Source organism: Eretmochelys imbricata, chromosome 6, assembly GCF_965152235.1.
Source record: "Eretmochelys imbricata isolate rEreImb1 chromosome 6, rEreImb1.hap1, whole genome shotgun sequence".
NCBI lineage: Eukaryota > Metazoa > Chordata > Testudines > Cheloniidae > Eretmochelys > Eretmochelys imbricata.
In genome coordinates, this window is record NC_135577.1 from 60,663,137 (window position 1) to 60,691,082 (window position 27,946).

The 27,946-nt window shown below is 47.3% G+C and overlaps 2 protein-coding genes across 12 annotated transcripts in view; one reads left to right on the forward strand and one right to left on the reverse strand.

The window, feature by feature from the left end:
- PACSIN3 (protein kinase C and casein kinase substrate in neurons 3) overlaps positions 1-735 on the reverse strand; it is a 38,594-nt gene extending 37,859 nt beyond the window's left edge. For 2 of the 7 annotated variants that reach the window (XM_077818650.1, XM_077818646.1), the window contains exon 1: positions 430-732. The gene's annotated coding sequence lies outside the window, so the exon portion shown is untranslated. Of the gene's footprint in view, positions 1-82; positions 223-429 lie in introns of those variants that run through there. The other 5 variants (XM_077818652.1, XM_077818653.1, XM_077818651.1 and 2 more) reach the window with 5 other exon arrangements.
- On the forward strand, positions 76-27,922 carry DDB2 (damage specific DNA binding protein 2). 5 transcript variants are annotated; one of them, XM_077818644.1, is made up of 11 exons: positions 76-204; positions 9,401-9,588; positions 13,934-14,064; positions 15,565-15,756; positions 18,700-18,866; positions 19,969-20,068; positions 23,003-23,180; positions 24,615-24,760; positions 24,980-25,144; positions 26,054-26,099; positions 26,971-27,922. In XM_077818644.1, exons 2-11 carry the CDS (start codon positions 9,414-9,416, stop codon positions 27,213-27,215), a joined length of 1,545 nt encoding a protein of 514 aa, XP_077674770.1. In that variant the 5' UTR covers positions 76-204; positions 9,401-9,413; the 3' UTR covers positions 27,216-27,922. The 5 variants fall into 5 exon arrangements, with proteins under 5 accessions (XP_077674770.1, XP_077674768.1, XP_077674766.1 ...); XM_077818642.1 differs by lacking the exon at positions 76-204 and adding an exon at positions 6,598-6,805; XM_077818640.1 differs by lacking the exon at positions 76-204 and adding an exon at positions 7,250-7,650.
- Positions 27,923-27,946: the final 24 nt, after the last annotated feature.

Here is a 27,946-nt window from a genome sequence, read left to right on the forward strand (position 1 = left end):
ACAGCGGGAGGCCTGGAAGGGGGAGCTTCCCCACCCCCCGCCATTCCGCTAGGAAACTTTTACATTTAAGTCGCCAGCTCACTTGCCATTAAGTGCAGCTCCGCCGCGCGCTGCCTCCCCTCCAGGGGGGGCCGGACTACTCCACCTCCACTCCGACCACCGCCGAACAGGCCGGGCTTAGCAGCCAGCGCCCTGGGAGCTCCGGTACTTACTGGGGAACAGGTCCGGAAAGAGCCTGGGGGAGCGCCCTGTTTGGGGCTGCGGAGTGGAGAGACCCCCCACAGGGGAGGGAAGTTTAGGGGGCCTCTGCTCTGCCCTTCGCTAGGGCAAGGGAACGCACCTATAGGAGCCCCTCTCCGGCAGCGCGGGGAGCGTTAGGGCCACCCCCTGTCCAACTGCAGTCCGGAGGCAGATTACTTTGTATCTTACCTCTGTACTTGCTACCCTAGCGACTTCAGCTCCAAGCCCGGGTGCAAAGGAGCCCCGCTCGGCAGCGTCCCAGAGCGTTCCCGAGGCAGGCTGCCCTGTTTGCAGTGGGGCGAGCGGCAGATCGGATTGCCTCACAGCTCTAGCTTTGCCCCTCGCCCTCCAGCTTTAGCAGTTCCCCACCCTTATTTCAGGCTGCAGGACACAAGGGCCCCCGCCCCGCCTCCCAGCGCGAGGAGCTCCCAGCTGGGCGGACCCAGGCAGCCCCGGGGATTCCAAAGGAGTCTCGCTGGTGGTGGCTGGAGAGTAGATGCTAAGGCCTGGGACAGCGGGAAGGGAGTGCGGGCTCGAGCAGCGCCAGGCGGGGTGAGGCAGCTGGACTCTCACCACGTTCCCCTCCTCCTAGTTCCTGGAGCTCTTGATCCAATTAGTCGGCTGTCACTGCGGGATGAGACAGGCCGCTGCCCGATAGCAGGTGGGGCTGTGCTGTCCACACTGAGGATCAGAGATCAGAGCAAAACCACGTGCCCAGAGTGGGCAAGAGCAGCAGGGGGTTGCTATTCCTAGGTGAGGTCTAGGAGCCGCTGGCACCGGAGCGTGGTTAGCCATAGTTCTTCACTTTTAAACAGGGTTTAGTTTTCCTTTTTTTCACTTCTATTCTTTGAGAGCTGGGGAGAGCAGGAGGTGACACTGCAAACAACCTCCTGAGTTTAGCTACAGCAGTGCCCCAAATCTCAGCTGGCCCAGGGACCTGGAGCTCTGCTGTGAGGGGGCTCACTTGATGGAGTCTTAGGACAGTTCAGTGAGAAAGCAAAAAGTTGCCCGAGTCTGTGCTAGGCACTGCTCTGAAGAAACTCACATTACTAGAATCTCATCTGGCTACTGGTGGGGCACCACTGGGGGGAAAATCACATTTCTGGGGCTGACCTTCAGTAGGGAGGAATCTGGAATATGAGGCTCTTTCTGCTCTACTAAACAGTTTTTCACATGTTTCAGCTAGGGTTGCCAGCCCTCCAGGATTGCCTTGAAGTCACCAGGAATTTTAAAAAAAAAAGTAATCTTTAATTAAAGATTATGTCATGTGATGAAACCTCCAGGAATGTGTCCAGCCAAAACTGGCAACCCTAATTTCAGCCAATTAGCTGATCTGCAGGAGCAATGAATCAATCTGGCTGGCTGACGGGAGACCAAGGGCTGGTCGTGTGTTGTTATTTCCCCTTCTGCCCCCCGCCCCCTCCAAAAAAGCGGAGAAGCCATTCCTTTTCGTCTTGCCATAGTTTAGCTCTCTCTCTCCCTAGTGCAGGGATACAGGAGTTTCGCCATCGCCTTCTTCGGCTTTTGTTTATCTGCCTCCCTCCTCTACCTAACTCATTAGGCGTCTGCAATGTTCTCTCTCATTTTATCTGAAAATGCCATCAGCTCTTTCTGAACAATTCGGATCCTTAGTGTTTTTATGTCCCTAAACTGGAGATAATCTTGTGCTGCCTCGGCCCTCCAAGCTCTAGGTACCAAAGTTTCTGTGCCGCAAAGCAATTAGCCCTGATATGACGTGAGGTTTTAGGGCAGGCAATGCCAGTGCTAGCCCACAGGGGGATCCAAGCAGGAATATTTCCCCCTCCGACCAACACATACTAATAATTAATAGGGGGCTTCCCAGAGCTGCTTGGGGCCCTAAGCAATTGCTTTGTCTGCTTTTGCCTAGTGCTGGCGCTGAAGGCAGGTTTTACATTTTGGGAGTTGATGAGCCTTGCTGCCCCATCTCCTATAATTTTTTTCTCACTAAATTATTTGGGACTCAAGCACCAGAACCAACTATGGGTTCCCAATGACGTTTATTCAATAAAAGTAAAAAGAAAAGACTGAGGACCTTAGGGCAGCCTCACCCTGACAGCTCAGCCCAGGAACCTTAAGAATCTCTGTTATTTGGTGCTGATTGTTTGGCATGTGTTCTGATGTCTGTAGATACCTGGGACTGATTGATTAACAACAGTTGTGTCATGTTTCCTGGGAGCTAGATGTAACTCCTGCATCATGGGGCCCTTCTGAGATGCAGACTCTAGAAAAGATAATGGAATACCTTTTTGTTTCCTTTACTCTGATGTTTATATTTAGGTTGAATGGTCACACTGAAAGGGTCCCACACATGGGACCTGTGGTTTCTGACCTGTTATAAGGCACATTCTTTCCCCAAAGAGCATTTCAAAATCCTTACCCAACCTTAAGTTAGCTCCAGGGGAAATAATAGATAGCAAATGGATTTCCCTTTTCATATTTTAATTAAAAAAGAGGGTTGATCAACTTTCTTCAACATAGTGTAGTGCTCACTCATGGCTCCATTAAATTCCAATATCTTAGTCAAATTACCTACTCTACATGTGTTTTCGAAGTGTGAAAAGGGCAGAAACCTTGAATAATTGTCAGAGGTGGGTACAGTGTATCCAGTGTCTGTCCAGGACGTAGTGTGTTTGGTGTGTGATCTCAGTACACCCGGCATTTATCCAGGATGGGATTTCATTTTCTGTTTGGGGTTTGGTCCCCTGTGTCCATTTGTTAACACTGTCCATTTCTGATTCAGTGGCATGATGCTATGTAGCTACCTTTAACTCTGCTGTCTTTTTCCTTTCCTCTGGGGGTAGGAGTGGCTCAATGGGGGCAGAATGTCCAGGTATAGGAGGAGGTCAGAGAATGTAATGTTATCTCTGACATTTTGTTTCCCTGGGATAGGAGCTGCTTGATAGGTTGGGATCTTAGGACAGATAGCTATCTCTACTGTCTCTTTTCTTTTCCCTAGAGTTATACACAGCTTTTCCTCATTGTTTTTAGTGGAATACATACTTGCTTCCATATACTGGCCTAAATCGAGTTGCTGTGATGTTACTGAGATGTTATTGTCTCTTAAAATGGCATAAGGAAGTAGTCAGACAAAAGCAGGAACTTTGGATTTCTTATAGTAGAGAACCAGGCATTGGGCAGTAAAAGGCTTATTTATACTACATATACCATCAAGCATACCACACTACCAAGTCAGAAGCCACAGTTACAATATAGTTGTTCCCTGACCTTGTTGCAACATAGCAGTAAAGACCATAACCATGTTAAGATTATAGCTCAATTACAAAAAATGGGAAATTAAGGATAAGATTCCATCCACACTACAATTATAACTAGATCCCCAGACTTGGTTTACCTTTGTACTGTCAGTGGGTCCTGAGAGGCTAAGAATTGTAAATACAACAACAAAAATATTATATTCAAGTGCATCCTGTCTCTGGGCTTCCCAATGCATCCTGTTTTCTCCATTCATGCCTTTTAGATTGTAAGAACTCTGAGGCAGGGACTGTTCTATTTTGTGCCTTATACAGTATTTAGCACTGTTGGCCCATAACAAGTAAAAATAATTGCAAAGGAATCTGGTGAGTCTCCGGAGTGAAAGTAAGCACAGTGTTAGTGTTTGATAAGAAGTAATTATTAATTACTTCCATTCTAGCTAAGTGAAAGGTCCATAGGTTGCTATGTGTGGTCTCCTCTGGGCAGTGAAGTTAACACATTAGGGAGGTGAATGAGATAGGGAGAGTGTTTGCATCTTTGCTGGAGACAACTTTCTGCAAGTCTGAGGAATAGGACCACAGTTTTAAAAACTTTTATTAAAGCTAATGTTTAAAATCAAGTTTACACAAGTTAAGACGGAAGGTACTATACATCTGGGGTCAGGCTTGAGTCATGAGAGATTACAAGTATTGGTTACAAGGTTCACAAGAGACATACGTAGTACATAACCAGCATAGACACAGATTGGGGTGCAGGAGTTTTTAAAGTGTCAGTGAACAAGTGATCTCGGGTATGCCACCCATAGAATGTATTTAGAGTCCAAGTCAGCGTTGGTGTAACAAATAGGTTACTAGAGGCCCACTGAAGTCAACAGGAGTCTTTCTATCTACTTCAACTGGGTTTGAATCAGGCCCTGTTTTTCAGTGGAAAAGGTTAGAAATGTACACTTTAAAAATTCTGTGGAAAGCAGCATAGATTAAGATTTAAGGTATAATTTTCTGCTGGCTGTTAATGAGATATTTGAATCTCATGGACCCCTCTCTCCTCCTTTGTGATCTCTCTGAATCTATATAATCTATGTTGACTACACTCTTCTTGCCTGACATGAGCAGGAGGATAATTTTCCTGTAGTTTCCTTTCCTAGAGGTATAATACTGGACACTTTCAAGACATCAATGTGTGTTCTGTGGGCAGATGGCTTGCAGAGGCAGGTGCTAGTTTGAATTATTTATTTGTACATACATACATGCATACACATACAGTGCCCAAATGTGTGGTAGGTATTCTGCAGAGACATGTAATAAGACAATTTATCATGAGGTGCCAGTGTTGATATATATGTTTTTACAGAGATAGATACTTGTTTCTTATGATATGTCATTGTTTATACACAATTTTGGTATGTTAGCAGTTGGTGCAACATTGTTATATTCCAGTAGACAAGCATGGTTTGTGTGTATTGTTAAAGTAGCGTGGTTACATGGAAGACTATACAAAGGTGTTCATTGAAGCATTTTTATTTATCGAGAGATGCACAAACAAACGTTGCAGGAGTTGTGCTTGTAGCTAACTGTGTGGATGATTGGAGTACAGGCAGTCCTCGGACTTAAGACACAATTGGTTCCCGAAAATTGCATCGTAAATTGAAACGTCGTCACTCAGAACTGCAATCCACTCCATTGCTGGACTGAGTGTTGTAAAGTTAAAACCAATTGTTGTAAGTTGAATCAGGGTATCAATTCAGAAACGTCGTAAGTCAAACATCGTAAAGTTGAGGATTGCCTGTATAGCCTTTCTGTAAGAGTATCAATCTATGAATAAATAACAGGATGATATCCCACATGTGCAATGGAATGTAATTTTAACTTGGGTTTGTTTTAGCCTAATTTCTTGAATGTTGTTAAATGGAATATTAACTAAGGTCAGGTGATCTCTGATTTTGTGATTTAGATCTGAACTGTGATTTGTACTATATCTTTTATTTTCTTTAGCCACATTGTAAAAGCATGGTTTTCTCTGACAAACCATACCATGTGAATGTTAACATTTCAAACTAGTATTCCTGATGGCTATAAAATCCATTATGGACCTCAACATGCAGCTCCAATGTACCTGTTTGGTGCTCTAGAAATGCATAAAATAGATAAAAGAGATTAAGTTTATGGGGCCTATTCCTAACAATGTGATTAAATATTTGACAACAACCTAAGTCTTTCTGTAACCTTTTGTGTGTGACCAGATTGTTCCGATCTCAAGGCAGGTCCAAAAAACATGTGTGTAGTAAAAGGCCTACTCACAGCCACTCCAGAAGAGAGTGAGGCTGTTTGTGTTAATTTTGTTGGTGATCACTAAGGTGCCGACAAAATGTTACTTTCCACTGGAATTCTTTCCACAGCAGGGAGGTTGTGGGATTTGGGGGATGTTTGCCAGTGATATCCTGGAATTATGATTCCCATTTTTTGTTTTTTGTGTGACTTCTCGACTCCAACATCGTGCAAGGCTCTGCAGAACTTGGTAACTGTCCTTTACATTTCTCTGTTACTCTGAAACTGTTGATAAAAGTCAGACAAACATTGGGTGCTGTGTGTTTGCCCGGCCCAGCCTGCTGGGGAGAGAGGACGGTAACTGCAGGTGCTTGAGAAAAAATAGCATTTGGAGTTTGCATTGTTGAATCAATAATTGCACAAATGCTTTCTGGTCCAAAAGCCAAAATAACTGTTCCAAGTTCACTTATTCTGTTGCTTCCCACATTAGACCAGGGTTCCTGTCTGGGAAGCTGAAGATCTGGGGGTGGAGGAGGAGTGTTGAGGCCTAGTTTCTAGTAAGGTTTGCTGGGCCGATTGTGTGTAAGGGGGCCCAGCAGGCTGTAGCAGGAAAGGACACAGCCCAACTGGGCAGTGGCTGATGTAGCCTCAGGCATGTGTCTGAAGGGCGCTGAGAGTTCACCACCCAATACCACGGCCCTAACCCTCTCCAGTCCTTGAGGCTCGGGTGGGGAGCGAGCCCTGTGGCCAGGCCCCAGCGGCTCTGGGGAGGCTCCAAGGCCACAAGAACTGAGGTAGGAGGAGTATCTAGCTGGGCCCTCGCTCCCCTCCGCGGAGCGGCCTAGGGGTCACCCCCCTTTCCGGGTGTCTCGTCTCGTCCGGGAGCGCCCGGAGGAGGAAACGCGGGGCTGGGGGCAATAGCCCGGGCGCTTCCCAATCCAGACCCTGAGCGCCCCCGCCGCCGGGTTATAAAACAGCCGAGGAGGGCCCGCCCCGCCCCCGCTCTGCGCGCCGGGCTGTCGCGGGGCTGGGCCAGGCCGGGCAGCGGAGGCCGCGGCGAGGACCAGGTGAGGCGAGCGCCCCCACGGCGCCGAGCGCGGGATCCCCCGAAGCCCCTCCCGGCCCCCGAGCCCTCTTCCATCCCCCGGCCCGGGGAGAACAACGCGTGAGCGGCCCCGCGCCGGCCCTCCCCTGGTCCCAGCGTGCGGGCCGTGAGCCCTCTCTCGCGGGAGACCGGCCTCACAGCCAGCGGGCTCCGGAGCGGGGCAGGGTCAGGCCCCGGACTCCTGAGCTGCCTTCAGCCTCCTGCTCGCGCCCCGTGCGGTGCCCTGTCCTGACTGAGCCTCGCCGAGTGGTTGTCGCCATGAGACTGATGGGGAAACTGAGGCTCCGAGAGGGGAAGGGCTCGTCCTAGGTCATACCGTGAGGCATTGGGGGAGTCAGGAATAGAACCCACAAGACCTGGCTCCTGTCCCCCTTCTTTCCCCGCCCCCCCAAACCAGTAGACTCCCCTCTCTCTCTGGTGTGTGCGGAGAGCACATAGACATTTCCCAGGATGCAACTGATGAACCCTCTTGCTAACATTGCCACTACCGTGTTCCCTTCAACTTTTGAAACGTTCCCCTCTCCAGGGAGGGGTGCTGGGGGCACTGCAGGAGATGGGCTCTGGCTAACACCTTTTACGCTTGCAACCAGGCCCTCCTGTACCAGCCAGTGAGTCTTGCAGGACCATTCACGCCATGCTGCCAGCCCAGGGCTTGTGACAATCCAAAGTCACTGGTGCTCCTCACACACACACTGCTTCAGATGTACTCTTCCTGCTGGGGTTGGATGGTGCCTGTGGCATTCACAGTGCCTGATTCACATTTCTGCTCTTTTCTTAACCAGGTCATATGACACCAATGGCAACAATGTGCGTGGGACAGTTCTGGAAACATTCAGGCTATTATACAGAATGGAATCGGTGCTAACTAATCCAATTCCTGGATGTAGACTTCAGGGCTAGAATAACAGGGTGTGCTGTGGGTCAGAACTGAGGGGCATCAGCAGACCTGGGTGGTGGTGGTGTTCAGGACTAGAATAGTGAGGGTCTGCAGGGGACTGGCAGGGCTGTGTGGGCTTCCAGATGGGAATAGCAGAGTGCTGGAAAGTCAGCATTGGGCTACTATTTGGGGAAGCTTGCACAGTGCCTGCCTAACTATATTTAGCTATAGTCAGACATCAGTGACATTTATTCACAAACTAAAAATAAAATATGCTACTGTCAAAGGATCAACTTGTACTATATTTTTCATAGAGGCCTCTTGGGATCTGCCATTGAAATTTTCTATTTTGGAACCTCCCAGATCAGGAGTTGGCAAACTTTTTGGCCCGAGGGCCACATCCGGGTTGTGAAACTTTATGGAGGGCCAGGTAGGGAAGGCCGTGCCTCCCCAAACAGCCTGGACCCCGCCCTTATGTGTCCCCTCCCACTTCCAGCCCCCGACTGCCCCCCTCAGAACCACTGACCCATCCAACCTCCCCGCTCCTTGTTCCTTGACCGCCCCCTCCTGGGACCTCTGCCCCCAACTGCCCCCTGGGACCTCACCCCCTATCCAACCCCCCCCTGCTCACTGTCCCCTGACTGCCCCGACCCCTGTCCACACCCTGCCCCTAACCGGCCCCCAGGACTCCCCGCATCCAACCCCCCTGCTCCCCATCCCCTGACCACCCCCCCCCCCCCCAGAACCTCCGCCCCATCCAACCATCCCCTGTCCCCTGCCCGCCCCCGGGATCCCCTGCCCCTTACCCCTCCCCCGCTTTACCATGCTGCTCAGAGCGGCAGGAGCTTGCAGCCACGCCTCGCCCTGCCCGGCAGAAGTGGTGGGCCAGAGCACTGGCGGTGTGGCGTGCTGAGGCTGCGGGGGAGGAGGGACAGCAGGGGAGGGGCTGGGGACTAGGCTCCCAGGCTGGGAGCTCAGGGGCCGGGCAGGACCATCCCGTGGGCCATAGCTTGCCCACCTCTGTCCTAGATCAAAAGAGGAAAACTGAGTAAAAGGCTTCTCACTTTGGATTGGGGGTGGGGGAAAAGAGTTTAATTTCTTAGTATAGAGCACTAAAATAGAGGGCTAAAATTGTGTTGTCTCCCAAAATCTGTATGTGCGTGTCATGGAAAAGCAGGGTGTGTCCAGCATTTTCAGTTTGCTCATCACCATAGTATCTAGGAGCTTGATTCATGCATGTCAATTTGAGTTGACTGAAAAATAATTTTTGACCATGCTTGGTGGCAGAGCCTAATGAAGCCTTGTCCTCTTCAAAAAGCACTGAGCCTGACCAGGGAGGTCATGTAGCAATGTGGGTGCTGTAAAGACAGTTGTGGCATTTTGTGCAGCTCAGTAGATTTCAAATATGCTACTGTCTATTGAGTATTGAGAATTCTGTAGAAACAGAGAAGATACCCCATTGCTTTAGAAGCCAATCTTTTTCATGAACGTGTAAAGAGCAGTTTATTGACCCCCATTCCCATCCCCACAACAATGCAAGCAAAAAGCCAGTAGTACAGAGATGAAGGGTGGCACAGGTATGTCCTACTTTCAGTCTGTCAGGGCATGTTGTGCTCCAACTTTCTGTCTTAAAGCCAGAACCAATGACAAATCTTATTATCCTTACTTTGTTTTTTTTAGTGGGGCAGACAGAATGACCCCTGAGAACCAGTCAAAGGACAAGAAGCATGTGAGGGTGCATGAGCATCAGCCAGAGGAAGATGCAAAATCAACTGGGAAGAGGAAACGAGACCATGGAGAACTGGAGAATGAGCCGCAAGCAAAAAGATTGTTTCTGAGAAAAGCAGCCAAGCCCTCGGGGAAAATCGGTAATGTTCCCTCAGATTCTCACCCTTTCTGCCAGCCAGGCCTTTATAGCATGAAGGGCGTAAACCAAACTTTCAGATATCAGGGGTGGGGAGATGTCAAGGAACCAACAGCCTGTTCAAACAGGACTTTTTGGATTGGATTATGTTTCTTGAGGGGTGGAGATATGTGGGGGCATTATTCTCCGCTATCTGTTTGGAAGCTGTACTGAGTGTGTGTGTGTGTGTGCGTGTGCACATGCAGCATTTTTATGAAAGTCATTGCTTATCTCTCCTAAAACTGGGCTCAGCAGAGTGTACATCACTGCTCATTGAGGAGTGATTAAGCTTTGTGGAATTTCTGAACTTCTGCTGCCGCATTTCTGAAGTAGGACAGACCAATATTGGTAACGTGACATTATATAATTCTTCATGCTTTTCCATAATCAGAAGGTTAGTATTGCACATCATGAAGTCGAAACCAACATTTCCATCTGGAGATCATGCTGTGTCCACAAGCAAGATGCTGCACAGAAGTGGGAGCTAGAGGGATGCTCTAGGTAGATGGTAAATCTTTCTGCTGATCTTCTGTAAGGTTGTAGTCATACTCAGACAGACTAGGGCTAGTTCCTTTCTGGCTATAATCAGTTAATTGCACCAGACTGGATTAGTGTTCTCACTAGTTGTTTCTCCTTTGTGTATTTTTTCGTCCAATATGTAACTTTTGGGTAAAAGATGTTTCACTTTTTCCCTTTAATGGGGGAGATGGGTGAATATTAGGCCTGGCCTATGTTACACAGTTAGGTCAATATAACTTATAAGGCAGCTTATGTAGACCTGATTATATCAGTGTACACACTACAGCCTTGTCCCGCCAATATAAGTGCCCTGCCACACTGACATTATAACTCCACCTCCACGAGAGGCCTAGTGCTTATGTCGGTGTAGTTAGGGTGAAGCAGTGTCTGTGTATATAGTGTTACTTACATCCGCCATTAGCTCTCTTGTCAATTTCATGGCTCCTGGCCCAGCTGCCTCCTGCCCCCATGGAGAGCTTCTGGCTGGGAGCCAGGGTGAGAATGGATCCTGCTCCTGGCTGGGAGTCGCGGGCAGCTAGACCCCACTACTTCTTCCCCCCTGCCCCACTCCCATCTAGGAATGACTGTCTTGTGAATTTAAAATTGCCAGGGCTGCCTGGATCCCAGCAGGAAGCAGGCAGGGGCAGCCTGAGAAGCCGGGGCAGCTGAACCCTGTTCCCCAGGGATGAGAAGCCCCGGGCAGCTTACTCCCGGTGGGGAATGCGGAGCTGAGCGGGGGAGGGGGGCAGCCCGCCAGGAGCCCAGGAGCCTGTGATGCAGCTGGGCTTCTGGCAGGGAGCTACCAGTGGAGCTGGGAGACCGGGCTTTTAGTCCACACACTGCCCCTCTTAGGTTGGTGGAAGTGCTCCTGGTGAGGATGTGCACCACCGACCCAAGGAGTGTAGTGTGGACATGCACCACCACATAATTACTGCAGGGGCTGCAAGTTGACCTAATATAGGTCAACATAAGTTTTTAATGTAGACATACCCTTAGTCTTTCCAGTATCAAGGAAGTTGTGCAGGCTTACAATTAGAATAAGGACTCTGTGTCTCTTCATGTCCATGGGTATCACTTTGAATCCTATAATATGCTTATGGGATTTCATAATATCTGTATGGTGGCACCCTTGAAGATGGCTTCTTTACTGTATTTCATAAGCCCCAGTTTGTTTGGTTTCAGAGTAACAGCTGTGTTAGTCTGTATTTGCAAAAAGAAAAGGAGTACTTGTGGCACCTTAGAGACTAACCAATTTATTTGCGCATAAGCTTTCGTGAGCTACAGCTCACTTCATCGGATGCAACAGTTTGTTTGGTGTATGACTAAAGGTTGGAGCAGGCACTAATGTGAGCAGTGAAAATTGAAGCAAAACATCCTGTTTAAAGGAATTCTGCTTATTCTAGAGCTCATGGTCAGTGAACAAATCTCTTGTAGCTAATGTTACCACATGACTTTCATTATAACTCCAGGTCTGATTTTTAGAGTTATTAAACCTCTCCAGTTCCAATGTGCTTCAGTGAGAGTTGTATGCATGTATTCAGTACCTTTGAAAATGAGGCCAATCATGTTTTCACTTATAGCTTACATAAAATGTTTTTGAAGTTGAGCCTTTCCATTCTGTATCCCAATCTAAAAGGTGAGTTTTAATTTTTACCCAGTTTGGAAAAACCCCAGTGGGTAAATAATTTTTGTTGCATAGATAATTCAAAAATTGTCTAAACTTTAAAATCTGAGACTCTACATGCAACTAGTCCCCAAAGACGAGTAATTGTGTTGACAGAATAATCCATTTTTTAAACAATATAAACAATTAAACGAGTTTGGTGCATACATGGTAAAAATTTGAGTTTGAAGTTCTGTAATTGCATTATGTAGGCATGCAATACACTGCAAAGCTGATTAAAGTCATCGGTAGGTATTTTGTATTTCTATGAGGTTGAGTTTAACATCTACTGAGCTGCAGAGAAGCTGTGCAACCAAATAGCGCTACAGCTGTCTTTGCAGTAGCCCATGTCCCTTCCTGAGCTTTCTGCTCAGGCTCAGCTGGGAGAAAGCTCAGTGTTGTTGTGAAGTGGATGGAGCTTCATTAGGTTCTGCCACAGAGCATCCCCAGAAGTGATTTTTCAATCCATAAGAACTTTCAATAAATGTTCCTCTCTAACTAAGCAAAGACTGTGTCCCCAAAAAGGCCTCCACCTAGGCCACGCTTCAGACTTAAGAACATAAGCACGGCCATGCTGGGTCAGACCAAAGGTGCATCCAGCCCAGTATCCTGCCTTCTGACAGTGGCCAATGCCAGTTGCCCCAGAGGGAGTGAACCTAACAGGTAATGATCAAGTGATCTCTCTCCTGCCATCCATCTCCACCCTCTGATGAACAGAGGCTAGGGACACCATTCCTTATCCATCCTGGCTAACAGCCATTAATGGACTTAACCTCCATGAATTTATCCAGTTCTCTTTTAAACCCTGTTATAGTATTTAAACCCTGTTATAGACTTAACCCACTTTTGCTGTTGCTCTGCTTAAAAAAGTAAAGTTGGAATTTTCTCACAGTGGGAGTACTGTTTTATGGGATTTCATTCTTTCCAAACTCAAAAATGTGTGAAGATCAAATTTCTTAAAAAATAAATCTATATCTATAGATGTACTTCCTGACAGGACCCAAGCCTGGAAAAATGCCTCCCTTCACTTCAGGCAGTGAAAATCTTTGAGTGTTAAGAATCTGTAAAAATGTGAGCATCTGCTGTAATCATGTATGAAAGTGTGTGTGTGTGTGTGTGTGTCTGTGTGTGTTAACTTCTTAATTTCCAGACTTCAGTGTTTCATAAAATAAGGATATTTTTGTTATATATAATACTCTCTTTATTTCTCTCCTCCTGTTTTGTATTAATATGGATCCTTACATGAAAATAAGATTTTTGTTTCTTAAGAGATTCATCTGCTCTTCTGCTTCTCCATCTGATGCCTGGATCCACTGGGATGTTATAGTCCGTTGCTGTGGGGATGATTAGGTCACACACGTGGGGTTGATCAGACTCTCTTTTCACATAGATGTCCCGGATGATTAAACCTGAAGCACTAGCAAAATACAGAAAACCTGCTGTGTTGCTCAGCAGAATTCTCCCTGAACTGAAAGGTTTTCAGGCTATTCTATGAGGTGCCAACAGGTCTTTTATCAAAAAGAAAACACACAGAGCCATAGGCAGGCTGTGTGAACGACAGCACAAGCGGGTGGAATATTCTTATTCAGGTGCAGGGGAAGTGGTTTGGAATTCACAATTTGGGAATTTTCAGTTGTAACTGTTAAATTTCACTCAATTATCTGCTGATCCGAGGTCTGATCTCTCCCCTGCCACTGTGGTTGAGATGCTGATCCCAGGAGTTCCTCTCTCTCTTTTTCCCACTCTTTAGGTCTTCTTTTCAGGCTCTGTGTGTCCTTGCCATATCAGGGTTATGTGTATAGCCTCTAGAAGCTCAGGCGAGCCATTCCCTGTAAAATCACTATAGCCCTCTTCTTTCCTTTGCTCTGGGATGAATCTTTAACAAGGAGAGACGTATTGAGAAGAAACCAGGCAGATGGTTTGTCAGGTTATGGGATGCATTGTGCTTTGCAGGAGGCTACTTCCCCTTACACTCATAGGAACTGCTTGAGGTCCTTTCTCTTGTGGCTAGAGATCACTTCTGGATTCAGCACCAAATACAGCTATCCTCCCTAGTACAGTGTAGTGAATGAACATGATGTGCATTGGCTTGTCTGTCAGTAAGTTTCCCTGTTTTGCTGTCTGGCAGGCTGGGCTGAAGGTGGTTCCATGTTCAGAAACTCAGGAGTGCTCTTCCATCAGGTGGAGAGGCAGTGCAGCATCATCCACTACATCTACCAAAACATGCTGGGTGGCTCTATCCGAGCACAGCTCAGGCAGGTGAGAGTGTCTACTTCTCATTCTACTGGACAGCTGAGCTCCCAGCAGAGTTTCCCTTAAAAATGACAACGAAAGCGTGAACACACATGAGGGAGCTTAAAAGGGCCAGGAGTCCACTCCCGTCCAGGGCTTATGGTTTCCATGCCTTTAAAATGACTAAAATTCTTACAGTAACGTGCTGATAGTCTGATTCGCCGTCACATTTCTCCCCTTAGTCCATGCAAAATGCAACTGCTGAGATCATTTTCCTTTTTCATCAGTGACAAATCAGTCCCCCCCCTTTGAATCCCTCTACTAATTCTCTGCTCCCCTGAATTAAAGGTAAGCTTGTTCTATCAGTTGATGCCTGGCACAATATTGCTTCCACCTACTTATGTGACGTAGTCTTATATCATGTTGCCCCCACCTGCTCCACTCTGCTAATAATGCCAGTCTCAATGTCCATTTGTTAACTTCTCTCACAGTAATCACTACACCTTTTCCCATGTTTCCTCAGGGTATGTAATACCTTCCCTGAACTGGTTTTCCAAGGCATAATTATCCACTCATTTAATCCTTCCTTAAGGATTAACTTTTCCTGAAATGTCCACAAAGAGTAAATCAACCAGGATAGGTTTATTTTCTAGGTCATTTATGTGTTTTATATTTTTGATTTAAAAATTCACCCAGTCTGTACACTTGCTTTAGCTAAGTAACCACATGATTTTGTCACTGTCTTGGCTTCTCTGCCCAGCCCCATTTCTGTAAGCTTTTTGTCTTATTGTGTCATGTGGATTGTAAGCACTTTGGAAGAAGGACAGTGTCTTTATGTCTCTGGATGAAGCATAACATTTCGGGGTGCTCAGTAAATACATAACAGGAGGAACTGTGGTTGGTGGAGTCTGTTCCTGTGAGGAAAGCATGTCCAGCTGCCATGTTAGTGTGATGATACCAGTTATCCTCCCCTCTTAGCCAGCCCAGAGGGCTTGGTTCAGCTCCCCTTATAGATCTAGAGAGTGTTTTTTCCCACTGCTTTGTTACTGGGGGGTTGAGTATTTGTGGCTTGGGTACATTTGTTTGGAGAGGCCTGTCTTCCCTGCGGCTTTGTGCTCCCATCTATTGCCCAGCTGAGTCCAGAGAGGGAAGCAGCATCTTGATGTGAAAACCCTAATACCCTAACTGTTCACCCTGTTAAAAGGATAGCAGCCAAGGGCCATTCAGATCAGGAAAGAAATCTGCACCACCCCATCACTACCAGATTGACTTGTGTTTATGGTGCAAGATGGGGCAGACAACAACCCTATAGATCTGCCCACTTGGCTGTAAACTCCACTGTGAGAGTGAAGAAAGCTGGTCTGAGTTTCTCCCTGATATTCCCCGGGGAGCAGCCTGGCTTTGCTAACTCCCTGGGAAGTGTGTGTAGAGGGGTGTGCATACAAAGACTGTCAGTGTTTTTGGAGAGATTCAGAGACCTACTTCCAGCTCTGTGGAGATCCCAGTCTCTCGTTTTCTTTGTAACAGTGTCTCCAGCTTCCCTTTGTGCGTTCTCTGACTTCATACCGCCTCTTCCGAACAGCAAGTCCCTTTGACAGGAGAGTGACATGTCTGGAGTGGCATCCAACTCACCCCAGCACTGTGGCTGTGGGGTCCAAAGGTGGAGACATCATCCTGTGGGACTACGAAGTACTGAATAAAACCTGTTTCATAAAAGGGGTAAGTCACTGAGAGTGTGGGATGGGCAGGAGGGTAGGACTGGAACAGTGCTGAGTGCGGCCGCTCATTATTGAGGTGCAATGTCAGAACTGTGAGGGGCCCAGGACTGGAGTAGCAGCAGGCGCCCTCCTGATCTTCTAGGACTGAGCTGCGGTGGTGGATCTGTGTGCGAGGCCCCAGACTGGCAGTGCGGGGGTTGCAGGACAGAACGGAGGTTTGTTTGTAGAATTTACGGTGAAGTTTCGTCAGGTTATATGCTTGGGGGCGGGGGATGGGTTAGGGATTGGTGACGATGAAGAAGGAAGGAAATCTATAAGAAGTGTGCAGAGAGGGTTTGTTTATTCTAGGCTTGAAAATCTCCCCCTCTTTACCTTCTTGTTCTGTGTCGGATGAGGAAGCACCTTTTTGAGTGGAAGGAAGGAAAATCCCTTCTGGTGAAGAAGTCAAGGAGTGACGTAGAGTCACTTCCTGTGACTTTGAATGGTTTGCTTGCCCATCCCATCCCCACGCACGAATTCCAATCCCAATTCTATGTGGGCTCATAGTCTTCACATCAGCATCTGTGGCTCTTTAGCTTAACAAATGAATACAGATCGGAAGGAGGATGATCATCCTCTGAAGGCTCCTAGGTCCCATTCCTGGTTGCCTTGTGCTCTTTTTTGTGTAGCATTGTGACTGCCAGGGATCACATTGCCCTGGAACTGCAGGAATTGTAATCTCCTCCCCTGGTCAGGTCGCCTGCTCAGCCAGGGCATGACTTGTAGAGATGAAGGTTGCCTTTGTCTCTTGAGAGGCCAAGGCTTGTGTCACTGTTGATGTTGGGGACACAGTGATGAGTACAAATTTGCAGAAGGGACTTTCCTCCTTCCCTATCACTTAGTGATTTTTCTTTTTTGTTCATCCCCTTCATTGTAGATGGGAGCTGGAGGGGCGATCACAGGAATGAAGTTTAACCCTTTTAATCCCAGTCAGCTGTACACATCGTCAGTTGCTGGCACAACCACCCTGCAGGATTTTACTGGCAGTACGCTCCGGGTCTTCACCAGCACCGAGGACTGGGAGTAAGGAACACAGCAGTTTTGTTGGCTTTTGCCCCCTGCTGGCAGTTGCAGCACAGGGAGGGGGAGCTTTACTTGTTTCTGAAACATGAGAGCTGGCCTCTCTGCTCCCCTCCACATCCACCTCCTCTCCATTCCAGAATCTTTGTCTGTTGAAAGCCTGTCTCTCTTGTTTTTCCTATTCAGGGTGTAGGAGGAGGGGAGAGAATACTGACCTTTTGGTTGCCCCTAAAGGAGGGATTCTTCTTCCACTCTTACTCCTTCCTGTTGTTTTTGGAGGGCACCAATAGAATTCCTCAATTTTGTGCCTTTACATGGCTGTGTCTCATGGTGACCTTCTAACCTCTGAGCTGTTAGCAGTGCTGCTCCCACTGGCCACAGGGTCTCCATAGAGCCTGAGGACTTCCTGCAGTATTCCTACAAGCCCTGTTGGCTTAGAAAGTCAGAGGATAGTCCTAGGAATGAGCCTGTAGCATCAGCATGCCAGTTCCACTTTGCCCTCTTTGTTTTCTTTCCCTGCCTGCCTCCTGCCAGTAGCATGTTTCCCAGCTAGTTTCCAAAGTGTCTACTCCAGCTGCAGTCCTTCCTGGGGAAGAGGGCAAAACCAAACTGGAGAGGTCCATTGGGATATTCGGTGCTGCCATGCTGGAGATCCAGGTTTAGTGTTCAGGTGACTCCCTGGATCAATAGGGGCCTGGAGGAAAAGACATGCTCTGTCCTTGGGGTGGCAGAGCCTCACTTCCTCCTGTAATATTTGCTGCTGATCAAGATGAAGACGACTAGGTCTGAAGGGGAGGCCTATCCAGTTTCCATTGGTTTTAGGTAGGTCAGGGGTCTTGTTTTTTTCAGGGGCTTCTTGAAAGTCAGTATTGAGGATGAGGCCTTCGTACAAAGTGACTTTGTGAGAAGCAGGTGAAATGCACTGCCTGTCAGAGGGTTTTGTGTCTCCCCGGTTGGCCCCATCTCTTTTCTCTCTCTGTTGGTGTATGAGGATTCCACCTGTTGGCTCAGTAGAGACAGGCTGGGGACAGTTCCTGGGATAGGATTCCTCTGCCTCCTTTGCCATGCAATCAGCAGTGGGGATTTCTCCCTGCACAGCTCTCTTCCTGCCTGCTGGCACCTTGGGAAAGACCAAACATGACCCACTGGAAGCCGCTGTAGGGACTCTGTGGAAGAAGATCCTACAGGAAGAATGTGGTGCAGGTTGTGTTTGGGGTTTTGTATGTTTCTGCATGGAATGTTGCTTGTGTTCTTGCCCTTCCGGGCCTGGCGATGGTTCAAGCTGTGATTACCACAGCCACATCCTGTAGTCTGAGCTAGAGAAAACTGTGCTGCTGGAGGGGACTTTGCTTTGTTTGGGAAGACAGATGGCAGACCCTGCAAGCCCAAAACATTTGTACTCTCTGGCTATGTCTACGCTGTCAGGGCATTGATGCTGCTGCAATCAATGCACTGGGGGTCATTTTAGCGGGTCTAGTGAAGACCTGCTAAATCGACAGCAGAGTGTTCTCCGGTCGACTCCAGTATGCCATTGGAAACGAGAAGTAAGGTAAGCCCATAGGAGAGCGTCTCCCGTCGACCCAGCATGGCGTAGACGCCGCAGTAAGTCGATCTAAGCTACGTCAACTCCAGCTACGTTATTCACATAGCTGGAGTAGCGTAATTTAGGTTGACTTACCGCGGTAGTGTAGACATAGCCTCAGTTTAGTAACAGACTTGATAAAATGTGGCTCTTTAGTGCCACTCTTGTTGGGAAACAGACTCCATGAACTTGGTGTATCTCAGCTATGGAGTGAGGGGTTCACTTCCAGGTTGTTGGCATTCTGCCATGTCCGTCCCTTCCCCAGTAACATTGGTGCCCCTTCCCTTTGTCTGTGTGTTCCAGAAAGGGCCAGGAGACTCTCTTGGAGGCATGAAGTTCAGCCCATTTGAGGCAGTGAAGCTTTATGTGGCATCAGGGGATGGCACCCTTAGTCTGCAGCATCTGGAAGGCAAAGCGGCGCAGGTGATCTCCCGCACGCCAGGCTGTGGCCATGAGTACCATGATGTTTGGTGAGGAGGGGCAGGCAGGGTTGTGCCTCTGCTCTGTGCTATTTATACTGTAGTTCCTCTTCTTCTCTTTGATGTCACCTTCCTTTGCTAGGACTAGGACAGATTCTATTTGCTGGTGCTGTCAGTGAGCTCAGAGTTGTGTGACGGGCAGGCATGTGGTCCTGCTCCAAGGGTTTGGCAAGCTCAGAACAATTAGATTCCTGCTGTTCCAGTGCATGATGGGTAATATAGTTTTTGGCATCTTTTGGACAGCAGCAGCACTGGGAGTGTACTGTTCCTTTAAAAGAGCGCAGGTGAGAAAAGCAAGGTGCTAGACAGTCAGTCCAGTGTTCTCCTGTTGGCCATGAGCTGGGCTAAGCTTATAGGGCAGCTTAGGTTAAACCAAATAACATTTATGCAGAAACATGTAATCCTATTGTGATAACTCTGCTACCCCTTCGGAGGTGGGGGTTGGGTCTTCAGGCTTGCCACCCTGACTCCAGGGCTTTGAATTTTAGTGTGAACATCCCCTGCAGGGCAAAGCTTTGCAAAGAAGTTCCTGGATGTCAGAGAATTCTCCCTTCTCCCCACTCAGTATAGTCTGGGTTGGGGCACTATGCCACCAAAAGCCTGGGTTTGATTTAGTTCTTGGAGTGGTGTACTGGGGGAGCTTTAGACCTGAAATTTTCCAATCTAGAGTCTGTAGCAACTCCCTGCAGCTTCTTCACCCCTGTGTGGGGAAAGCTCATTTTAAGTCCATTTCTGCACATTGTGAAATTGTCTCAGGTGTGGTCCTGATCTTTCCCAAGCTGTCTCTGTATACAGGTGGCAGGTGGCCATTCAGCCTCATCTACGTCCTACTGCCCCAGCATGTTCCCGCTATCTAAAGCTTACTTGGCAAATAACTTGGAAGTGATGTCACATCAGTCACCAACCCAAAGCTACCTTGGTGGACTCTGCCCCTGGACTGATGACTGAAGTCCCACTCGACCACATGGGAGACCCAGTTCTGAGTCTGTTGCAGTTCCTCTCTGTAGAGAGGCAGAGACAGGCTGTACTCAGGGTTCCCCTCCCAATACCTGTCCGCAGGAATTGGTGCTGATCTATGTATCTTTTCCTCTAGTTTCTGGTACTGCAGTGTTGATGTGTCTGCAAGCTGCCGGACCGTGGTGACAGGTGATAACGTGGGTAATGTGGTCCTGCTCAGCACTGGTGGTGAAGAGGTTTGTATGGCTCCTCTCATCTTCCCTGCCTCTTACTCTCCCCTTTCCAGGGACCCCGATGGTTTGTTTTTTCTTTGCCCATGTCTTTCTTGGGAGCAGGGTCCGTAGAAAGAGGAGCATGCATCCTTAACCTAAAGGGATGTGAGTCCACCCAGTATCTGCCAGGCGATGCTCCCTGCCCTTCTGCAGTGCACTAGAAACTGCGTGCCCTTCCTCCCAAGGTGGGGAGCATGCTAAATCACTCAAAGAGTGATTTCAAGTTAAGGTCCACATCATGGGATCTGCCTGCACTGAGAGTGTCTGATTACTTAGGAAAGCAGAAATTGTGACATCCCGAAGGTGTCAATTCCCCCTAGCAATGAACACACTCCAGAAATCTCTTTGGAAAAATGGGAGTGTCACTGGCGGGGGGTGGGGTGGGGTGGGTGATCTGACAACCACTTCCTCCCCAGGGCTACTCACAAGCAGGATCAAAGTCCTGGGCATTCCCAGCTCCAAATCCCAACCTCAGCAAAGGCCAGGAGAAGAACAGAAACTGCACCATTTCCATCCTGTCCAAGGGGGCAGAGTGGTAGCACCAGGACTGGAAACAGAAAAGAAAGCTGCCTAGGAGAGGGTGGGCCTGGAATTTCTTAAAAAGCGGGCCCTGCCAATCAAGAGCAACCTCTTCGCCGCTGCTTTATTATAATCAATCCTAAGTCATCACTTCTGTTGCTCTCAGGGGTAACAGTGCTGGGCAATTCCCACCCCAGGAGCTGTAGGCAGGGGGGACATGTTAACCAGTGGGCCAAGTCACTAGCTGTGGCACTCCAAATAAAGCCCAAATACTAGAGTTTAGCTTTTTTCCCTTTCCTCAGGGCATTTTTATTAATACATAGAAGATGCAAAAATATTGATAATACAAAATTCTCTGTAATGGAGACCTTTCCTACCTTCTGCTGTTGGGAGGGACACATCCTTCCTTCTCCCCCTCTCCTCCCGGTAGCCCTTTCCTGTCTACTATGGAGAGAGACACACTTGGGCTTCTCTGACCTCTGGTCTCTTCTGTCTGCTGTCCCTGCCCAAGAGGCAGGAAGCCTCATACCTGGCTTCCTGTAGGTCACACGTTTGCTCCTAGTCATGTGCCCTACAACTACAGCTCTCAGTATTAAAGGCCCCAAGGACTGTAAGAGCTGCCCTGTGTTTATACCCTCAAGGCCGAGTGCCTTGTTACATGCCTAATAAATTCATTGGGAGTAGATGAATCTCCAGCCCCAGTACTATCCCCACAATGGAAACCTTTCTGTGGTGAAACTGGCAAAGGGACCAGGAGAAGATCTTGGGCCTTAGCAACCATCTCAAAGAGAGACAGTCAGACCAATGGCCCATCTAGCTCAGTATTCTGTCTTCCGACAGTGGTCAATGCCAGGTGCTTCAGAGGGAATGAACAGAACAGGTCATTATCAAGTGATCCATCCCTTGTCACCTCTTCCCAGCTTCTGGCAAATAGAGGCTAGGGACACTTCAGAGCACGGTTTGCATTCCTGACCATCCTGACTAATAGCCATCGATGGACCTATCCTCCATGAACTTATCTAGTTATTTTTTGAACCCTGTTATAGTCTTGGCCTTCATAACATCCTCCGGCAAAGAGTTCCACAGGTTAACTGTGCATTGTGTGAAGAAATACTTCCTTTTGTTTGTTTTAAACCTGCTGCCTATTAATTTCATTTGATGAACACTAGTTCTTGTGTTATGAGAAGGAGTAAATAACACTTCCTTACTTCCTCTACACCAGCCATGATTTTATAGACCTCTATCATTTTCCCCCCTTAGTCGTCTCTTTTCCAAGCTGAAAAGTCCCAGTGTTATTAAACTCTCCTCATATGGAAGCTGTTCCATAACCCTTATCATTTTTGTTGCCCTTTTCTGTCCTTTTCCAATTCCAATATATATTTTTTGAGATGGGGTGACCAGATCTGCACACAGTATTCAAGACATGGGCATACTGTGGATTTATAGAGAGGCAATATGATATTTTCTGTCTTATTACCTATCCGTTTCTTAATAATTCCCAACATTCTGTTTGCTTTTTTGACTGCCACTGCACATTGAGTGGATGTTTTCAGAGAACTATCCACAATGTCTCTTAGTTCTCTTTCTTGAGTAGTAACAGCTAATTTAGAGCCCATTGTTTTGTATGTATAGTTGGGATTATGTTTTCAATGTTCATTACTTTGCATTTATCAACATTGATTTTCATTTGCCATTTTGTTGCCCAGTCATCCAGTTTTGTGAGATCCCTTTGTATCTCTTCACAATCTGCTTTGGATTTAACGATCTTGAATAATTTTATATCATCTGCAAATTTTGCCACTGTTTATCCCTTTTTCCAGATAATTTATGAATATGTTGAACAGTACTGGTACCAGTACAGATCCCTGTGGGACACCACTATTTATCTCTCTCCATTCTGAAAACTGACCATTCGTCCCTATCCTTTGTTTCCTATCTTTTAACCAGTTACTGATCCATGAGAGGACCCTGCCCTCTTATCCCATGACTGCTTACTTTGTTTAAGAGCCTTTGGTGAGGGACCTTGTCTCAGGCTTTCTGAAGTTTGGGTATGTCAGAAACTGCAAGTACAGACTCATATAGATGAGTCTGAGCTCTGGGCTGTGGGGTTTGCAGCGCTGGCTGTAGCTAGACTGCACCTGCCCCATGCTCTAGGGTCAAGGCTTGCAGTGCTAACAAGCTCTACTACCTGCACCAAAACCTTTGGATAAATGGGGTGGTACAATATGCAAGTTAAGGAGTGCTCAGAGCTCCACTGCCTAAATCCCACAGGCTCTCTGTACCAGAGCAGTGCTGGAAAGTTCTTTATGGGGCACGTATTGCACCTGCTTGCTGTGTAGCTGTTGCACAGATCTCACCTTCTGTTTCCCTCCGCTGCAGATTTGGAAGCTGAAATTACATAAGAAGAAAGTGACTCATGTGGAGTTTAACTCGCGCTGTGATTGGCTCCTGGCTACAGCTTCTGTGGACCAGACAGTCAAAATCTGGGACCTGAGAAACATCAAAGACAAGTCAAGTTTCCTTCATGTGCTGCCTCATGACAAACCTGTCAATGCTGGTAGGTCAGTGAGGTAGGACTCTCTCTCTCTTTCTCTGCCCACCAATCTACCTATCTGTTCTGTGTTTCTGTCTGTTCCTTTTGGTCTTTTGTGACCTGTGTCTGTGTCCATCACGCTTGGGTTTTCTGTGCCCCACTTTCCCTCCCATAAATGTGTATCAGTCCTGTTTCTTTCATATCCTTCAGTGTGTGTCTATCAAAAGATGAAATCATTCTGGAGCAAGCCTGAGTTTGATCAGTTTTTTAATTCAAACACTGACATAAACTTTATCTGAAATTCCTGTACAAAAGTGTTGGTGTCACCCATAACACCTTCTCATTGGCTTCTGGCTAATTCATCCTGAACTATTGCTGATGACAGAGGGATACTTATAGATTCCAAGGCCAGAAGGGCCAACTGTGATCATCTAGTCTGACCTCTTGTCTAACACAGGCCATAGAAGTTCCTAGAGCAGAACTTTTAGAAAAACATCCAGTTGTGATTTAAAAATTGCCAATGATGGAGAATCTACCATGACCCTCAGTCACTTGTTCCAATAGTTAATTATCCTCACTGTAAAAAAATGTATGCCTTATTCCCAGTCTGAATTTGTCTAGCTTCAACATCCATCCATTGGATTGGGTTATGCCTTTCTCTGCTAGATTGAAGAGCCCATTATCAAATATTTGTTCCCCATGTAGGTACTTATAGACTGTAATAAAGTCACCGTTTAATCTTCTCTTTAAGATAAACTGATTGAGGTCCTTGAGTATATCACTATAAGGTATGGTTTCTAATCTTTAAATATTCTCATGGCTCTTCTCTGAATCCATTCTAATATAACTTAAATGTACTGTCCTCCTAATAAAGTATCTGTTCTCAGTGCGTCAATCCTCTGCAATTCCTGGGGAGCTGCCCTTGAGAGCTTAATGTGAAAACACTGAATTTTTCTGGGGATAGAGCGTGGAATTTGTTGGGGCAGATACTCCTGATCATCTCATGCTGAAGTTCCTTTGGTAGAAACAGGGACTAGGAATCAAGATTCTTTTGGTTCTATTCCCAACATTGGAGGGATGGGGTCTAGCAGGGCAATAGTAGTTAGAACTGCTGTGTTCTGTTTCCAGTTCTTTCACTGGCTTACTATGTGACTTTGAGTGAGTTCCTTTCCCACTTATTGTCTTTTTTCCCCCATCTGTAAAATGGGGATGATGATACTTCCCTGGCACCCAGGGATTGTAAGCTTCAGTTTAATATTTGTAAAGAACTTTGAGTTCCTGGGAAGAAAGGGGCTAGAGAAGGACAGAGTCTTGTTCCTTGGGGCACGTGGCTCTTTTAAAATAACTATTTAGGAAGTTGTAACGCACTTACAAATTAGGGGTATGTGTTGTTTAGCTCTTCTTTGTCTATGGCCGCAGGATTGTGATCTTCTGTATGCTTTATTGCCCTTTTCCCAGCTTATTTCAGCCCAACGGATGGTGCTAAGCTCCTGACCACAGACCAGCATAGTGAGATCCGAGTCTATTCCTCTTCAGATTGGACCAAACCACAGCATCTGATCCCACATCCACATCGGCAGTTCCAGCACCTCACACCTATCAAGGTGAGGTAGCAAAGTGCAGTCTGATCTCACAGCAGATGCCAATAACAAGTTGGAAAAAGCCAATAACAAGTTGGAAAAAGCTTTAGTACAATTTCTTCTCAGAATAGGGCACTGCAGTGGGGAAGCTCACTCTGCTGGAGTCACAGCGTTCTGATTCATATCAGTCTTTAGCTGGGTTCCTCCGGAGTTGTTGATCACATCCATCTGCTTTATGTCTAGGCGACGTGGCACCCTCGTTATGACCTCATTGTGGCTGGTCGCTACCCAGACCCTAAGTTCCCAGGATACACAGTGGATGAGCTGCGAACCGTTGATATATTTGATGGAAACACTGGGGAGATGGCGTGCCAGCTCCACGACCCAAATGCATCCGGCATTATCTCGGTGAGCTTGGGCACTAGAGTTGAAAGGGCCACAGTGCCCTTAACTATAGCCAAGACTTGAGTATCAGGGAGATCATGCAATAGGAACAAGACCCAGAATCTCCTAACACAGGCTCATACTCATACCAGGAGGAGGCATCCTGGCAAGGTGCGGTGCAGGGAACAGTCTGTATACTGGCCATGGGAAAGAGTGCCTCAGAGAGGTTGGCTGTGACGACTAATATGTGTGAACAGCTTCTTGGGAGGGGAAGTCTCCTGAGAGTGAATCCAGGGTTGGGGATGTGAGGAGTCACCTGGGTTGCTGCTTCTCCATCTGTTAGCTGGTCCTTTCCTGGCCATGTGCATTGGAGTCTCTGTGAAATACAGTCATGCCCCAGGGAGGAAGTAATGTCTCTTAGCATGATGCCAGCTCTCACGTCAGCTGCTCCCCCCATCCTACCCACTAGCAGCTTCTGAGCAGAAAGTGACATTCCAGTCACAGTAGCACATTGAGCTCCCACAGGGCTGACTCCCCAGCAGGATCAGACTGAGGAGAAACTGAGCAGAGCAGGAAGACTGGACCTGATTCTCCTCAAATTTATACCAGTGTTACACTGATTACTCTGTTGACTTCAGTGTAACTACCCCTGATTTACACCAACATGAGAGGAGGATCCAGCCTGCTGACTTTCAACATGCAGCAGAGAGGGGTTGTAAAGCCATGCTGGCCAGCCCCCTGACACCTGCAGCTCTTAGCAGTGGGGGTGTAGTGTCATGCCAGCCAAGGGCAGCTGACCTTTGCAGAACAGTTCCATGTTCAGCTCTGGGCCTTTTTGTAGTATACTTTAGGGAATGTTCTAGTTCCCAAATTGTTTGATCATGTTACATAAGCATTGAGGCTGATAGTTTGTCAATATGTTTACATTTGCAGCTCAATAAGTTTAACCCTATGGGAGATACACTGGCCTCTGGTATGGGTAAGTAGGCTTCTGGCTCTCTGTCCTTATTTTATTATTGAGGCAGTTGGACAGTATGGGGTTCTGGTCTCAGAAAAGGGTAGACTGGCTTCTCCAGACAAACATATGTTGAATGTGATGTACTTGTGAGTTCTAAACCTAGTTCTGACATTGATCTCACCGAGGCTGAGTTTCATCCTCTGTAAAATAGGTTAATACCCTACCCTCTTATCTCCAAACCCCAGTGTCCTCAGGATTAATCCATGGTTTGTAAAGCGTTTTGAAAACATCCACTAAAATGTGCAGTGTGGCGATTAGCTTCAAGGGAAAGCAGCCTCCCTAGGAGGAGAGGGTGCTGCTGCCATCTATTGGCTGTATGGCAATACTGCAAGAAGTGAGATGAAAAAAGTTCCTGCCCTTTGCCCTCTACTGCTGGTCTCACTGGCCTTTGTTTGACTTCTTTTGGGTTACTGCACTTGTACATACTTTATATCCAAAGAGGCCCTGCCATTCTTGGGCTCCCTAGGATCTGGGGAAGCTGGCCATATTGGGGTCTGATTTGATCTGAATGCAGAATCTTTGGTAGAACTTTTCTTTCCATGGAAGTTGTGGGCAAGAGAATTAACTGATCATGCCCCTTAATTGCCGGCTACTGCTCGAAAAGTTTCCATGACCATACGGCTAATAGGGACATGATTCCTACAATAGGACTATGTGGAGGCAATGTCAGGAAGAAATGGTTTACACCATCCTTAGTGACTGACTAGAAAAATACTACTTGCTTTTGTCGGGCAGTGGCTGAATTTTATATTTAATTGGTATAGACAGTGATTCCCCCATTAGAAACTATGTCTGCAGCAGAATTTCTGAGTGTTGAATTTTTTCCTCACAGGCTTTAACATTCTGATCTGGAGCCGGGAAGAGATGGTGACTAAGAAACAGGAGCATCTCTTGAAAGCTATGACAGAGCAGAGAAGTGGAAGCCGGAGCTTGTCCAGGCATGGGCTGCAGAAGCAGTCAAACCCACTGGCAAGCAAACTCAAAACCAAGTTCCTTGCTCTGGAACTAGAGGGGACTAAAACAAAGGGCAAAGATCCCAAATCACAGGGCAGGAAGCGGAAGGATCTGGAGGATTGAGCAAACACCTCCAGGCTTTCTAGATCATTCTGGACAAAGCTAGTCCTGGCACAGTGGGCGACATCTACCCTGAGGGGCACCCAGCCTTCTGCTTTGTCCTTCCTTGCTGGGTAGTAAGTTGCTGCTTGTACTTTCTGCTTTCCCCATTAGAGGGTGGTGTCATTGTCAGCTCCTCCTCCTGTGTGGCTGATACATTTTATCAAGCACTATGGGAGCCTGAATGTCAGCATGCCCTGTGCTGGCATGCATTTAATGGGACCACAAAAAGCAGCATTATGCTTATGCGTGATTTTTGTTCTTTAATTATCTGTGTCATGGGATATGAGGTCAATGTGGGAGCAGCCAGGGCTGAGCTGGGCTGCTGATGTAGTTTATATCTTCAGAGCTTTAGTCTCTCTCCTGCAGTGCACCGGCCAGCCCTGTTTTCAGTCTTGTACCCCAAAGTATGGGGATAGGTGTTCCTGAAGTGGAACCCGAGGACTGTCTTCCAAATACCCCTTCTCATGTAGCTACATCTCAGGGCTGCTGTTAACCTACAAGTTTTTATGTTTGAAAGTTAGCTTGTTTACAACACTGCCTGGGGCATAGGTGGAGTATATGCCCCCCCAAAAACTGCTGTCTGGGGCCAGGGCTCAGGCCCTGGTAGGAGGTTTTGTTAATTTCATGGTGTTTATAATATTCAACTGTTAATAAAGTTTTGTACAGAACAGGCTTTCTTCCTTGGGAGAGTG

What these genes read in the sequence shown, in the direction of transcription:
- DDB2 (XM_077818640.1), top strand. Translation starts at nt 7,631, where the DNA reads ATGACACCAATGGCAACAAT. An exon ending in TCCGAGCACAGCTCAGGCAG is followed by an intron (nt 14,065 to 15,564) that starts GTGAGAGTGTCT and finishes TCTTTGTAACAG; the next exon opens with TGTCTCCAGCTTCCCTTTGT. An exon ending in ATGCATCCGGCATTATCTCG is followed by an intron (nt 25,145 to 26,053) that starts GTGAGCTTGGGC and finishes TTACATTTGCAG; the next exon opens with CTCAATAAGTTTAACCCTAT.